The sequence below is a fragment of the Sinocyclocheilus anshuiensis genome, unplaced genomic scaffold (assembly GCF_001515605.1).
Source record: "Sinocyclocheilus anshuiensis isolate Anshui unplaced genomic scaffold, SAMN03320099.WGS_v1.1 scaffold1533, whole genome shotgun sequence".
NCBI classification, from domain to species: Eukaryota; Metazoa; Chordata; class Actinopteri; order Cypriniformes; family Cyprinidae; genus Sinocyclocheilus; species Sinocyclocheilus anshuiensis.
This window is the reverse complement of record NW_015540924.1, coordinates 49,745-53,388: the sequence shown is the minus strand read 5'-3', so window position 1 is coordinate 53,388 and position 3,644 is coordinate 49,745. Positions and strand designations below refer to the sequence as shown.

The 3,644-nt window shown below is 39.3% G+C and overlaps 1 protein-coding gene across 2 annotated transcripts in view; it reads right to left on the bottom strand.

Moving 5' to 3' along the window:
* The window catches only part of LOC107689342 (band 4.1-like protein 3), a 52,405-nt gene that overhangs the window by 3,934 nt on the left and 44,827 nt on the right, over positions 1–3,644 (bottom strand). For both annotated transcript variants that reach the window (XM_016487297.1, XM_016487298.1), the window contains exon 14: positions 97–171. In XM_016487297.1, the coding sequence (XP_016342783.1) occupies positions 97–171 (75 nt within the window). The remainder of the gene's footprint in view (positions 1–96; positions 172–3,644) is intronic.

Genomic DNA, 3,644 nt, shown 5'->3' with positions numbered 1-3,644 from the left:
GACACACACACACACAGACACACACAGACACACACACGTGTTACATACACGGCGGCACACTAGAAACTGTATCAGACAGTGTTGAGAGCGCGTTACCTCTGAAGACTCGTACGTGATGGTCTTGGTCTCGGTGTGAACCACAGGAACGTCTTGAACCGCTTCCTCCGACTGCTGATTCACAAACACAGAAAATCACTCGAAAACACTCCAGAACTGCTTGAATAGCTTTTTTATGATGACATATTGATATTTCAGTTCCTTATAAACACAACTACTCATTTTAAGTGATAAGTGACCCACAGCAAACACTAAACTCTTTATATTTCAACAAGAAACTGCAGTCGCAACCTGACTTCTGTAATCTGACACATTTTAGAATATTCAAGACAAAACCAACAGATTTTTTGAATGCAACATCATGCATTCATACATTGCTACATGTGTAATCGTTTTATTTTTTTAATTTAGTATTGTTTTTTGCTTTAATTTTTAAATACTTTTTTCCCATTTTAGTGTCTTTTGAAATGTTTTTTTTAATTATTTTTATTCAATTGTAATGGTTTAATTAAATTTCAATAATCAAAAAGGATATCAAATCAATTGAATTCATGACATTCATTAATTACCTTATTAATTAAAAAATTTCCAATAATAATTGTTACAATTTCAGTTGTACTACTCATTCTACATCATGATGGGCACCCAAAGCAAACACTAACACCGTTTATATTTCAACAAGAAACTGCCGCTGTAATCCATTTGCTAATAATAACTGCAGCTGCAACCCAAATTAATATTCAGTAATACTATCAACTTATCTGCACTGACACTATCGAATTTGAACACAACTAGAACTGAACTGATCTGAAAAACAACTCTATTGTCTTCTGTACAGCTGAAAGGATTTGCTTCATTATTGATTAATTTTTGATGATATCTTCCTGTTTATTAATGTAAAGCTGCTTTGAAATGATCTGTATTGTACAAAGCGCTATAGAAATAAATGTGACTTGGCGATCAGTTTCTCGTTCAACCGTTTGTCGAAGTCAAAATCAGGCAAAACACCCTCAACAAATGGAAATGTCCAGCTGCTCATGAATAAATTCATCCAGACATGCAGATGTGATGAATAGAGTGTGTTAAACAACATCTGTGATCATGCAGTGTTCAGATGAAGACGTGTAATTAATCAGTGACTCATCAAACACTTCCAATCGTGAAGCAAGAAGAAAAAGAGAGTTTCCATCATTAGTCAGTGCTGATGTCACACGGTGACCCCAGTGCACACTGGGATTGGTTACCTCCATATGAGGAGCTGTAGAAGCACTGTGTGCATGCACTTCCTGTGCTACTTCCTTCTCCTTGTTTGGTCCAAGATCCAGCTTATGTTTGAAAGTTTGAAACCTTGGCTGCTCGTTCCAATGAGAACATGAAGAACCTGCTTCATCTTTAATGTTGATCATCTTCTCTTGAGGTCGGTCTTCCATCTGGTTCTGCTCTGGTTCTGGAAGGTTGGATGTTGATTGATTCATGCGCAGGTTCCTTGAAGAACAAGAGCTGAGAATGTTCAAACGAGTCTGCAAACACTTCTTCAACATGTTCTTGATCAAAACTCTCAATGTTGTTATGGAGCGACACCAACATTAGGTTCTCCTGCCGTTGGGTTTCTGAGGTGGTTTCTTTTATCGCAGGATCCTTGATTTTATCTTCAAACTCAATATTTTCGTGTTTCTGATCCAACATTTGGAGCATGTGTTCGTCTTCTTCATGGCACATCACTTCTTGTTTTCCTGCAGGAATTTCTTGGGTTTCTGAGTTGGTTTCTTCTCCTCCAAATGGAGTTTCCATTGCCGTTTCCGTGATTTCATCATCTTCAACCTCAATATTTTGGTTTTTTCGATCCCAGATTTGGAGCATGTCTTCATCTTCTTCATGGCACATCACTTCTTGGGTTCCAGCAGGAATCTCTTGGGTTTCTGAGGTGGTTTCTTCCATCACATGATCCTTGTTTTTATCTTTAAACTCAATATTTTGGTGTTTCTGATCCAACATTTGGAGCATGTCTTCGTCTTCTTCAGCAGGAATCTCTTGGGTTTCTAAGGCTGTTTCTTCCATTGCAGTTTCCGTGATTTCATCTTCAACCTCAATACTTCTGTGTTTCTGATCCCAGATTTGGAGCATGTCTTCATCCTCTTGGTTTCTAGCAGGAACCTCTTGGGTTTCTAAGTTGGTTTCTTCTCCTTTAGATGGAGTTTCCATTGCAGTTTCCTTGATTTCATCTCCAATCTCAACATTATGGCATTTCTGATCCCAGATTTGGAGCATGTCTTGATCTTCTCGGTTTCGTTGGGTTTCTAAGTTGGTTTCCTCTCCTTCAGATGGCATTTCCAATGCAGGTTCCTTGATTTCATCTTCAACCTCAATATTTTGGTGTTTCTGATCCAAGATTTGGAGCATGTCTTCATCTTCTTCGTGGCACATCACTTCTTGGGTTCCAGCAGGGATCTCTTGGGTTTCTGAGGTTGTTTCTTCCATTGCAGTTTCCGTGATTTCATCTTCAACCTCAATACTTCGGTGTTTCTGATCCCATATTTGGAGCACATCTCCATCTTCATCACCATCTTCATGGTACATCACTTCTTTGGTTCCAGCAAGACTCTCTTGGGTTTCTAAGGTGTTGTCTTCCAATGCAGAGTCCTTGATTTCATTTTAAATCTCAACACTTTGGCGTTTCTGATCCCATATTTGGAGCAGGTCTTCATTCGCAGCATCTTGCACACCTTCACAGCTTCTGCTGTCCAATGCTTCTCCTTCTCCACTTGAATCCCATGTGGAGCATCTCCCCATCTCGATGGCCTCATTCAGGGCCTTCATATACTTCTCTTTTTCACCAGTAGAGGGCTCTTCTGGTCTCTCCACCTCTGTCTTGCAGCACACCTGTACCAGCGGAGCAATTGAACTCTGGGACAGAAACAGTTCAGCGTCACAGAGTTCATCAGAGAGCAAAACCACCTGCCTGTGTCAACACAACTTCAGCATATTAGCTTCGTTACCATCAGAATGGCGTTAAACTTGGTGACTTTTGTCGCACTGGCTACACGAACACAAAAAAAATCACGAAGGCAAAGTGGTCCTAAAAACAAAGTCACACTCAAACATGACTGCCAATAGGAAATGAATGGGAAATACGAAAAATACACCATCTTTTTTATACTATTTACAAATCAGCCTCAAAGCTTTATTTACTTTATTTTTATGCATACATTTTTTTTTTTTCAAACAAGGATGTCCCTAAAAGGAGGTTTTGGGATAGTCTCTCAGATTTAAACAACTTCGGGTTCAAATTCATCTCCAAAATGTGTTTATATACATATATACAAACTAGTAGGGATGCACCGATACTGATACTGGTATCGGTATCGGGCCCGATACGGAGCTCTTGTACTCGTACTCGTTAAAATGCCCCGATACCAAACGTCGATACCACACAGCATGTGATAAGCGCCATATTCAAACAAAGAAACACCGACAACAGAACAACAGACAGCAGAAAGGAGTTAAGGATGTCTACTACGAAGTATATTTATGCAATGAATATAATGTTAAACATTCAGTATTAACGCCTGTATAGCTGATGTGCGCGC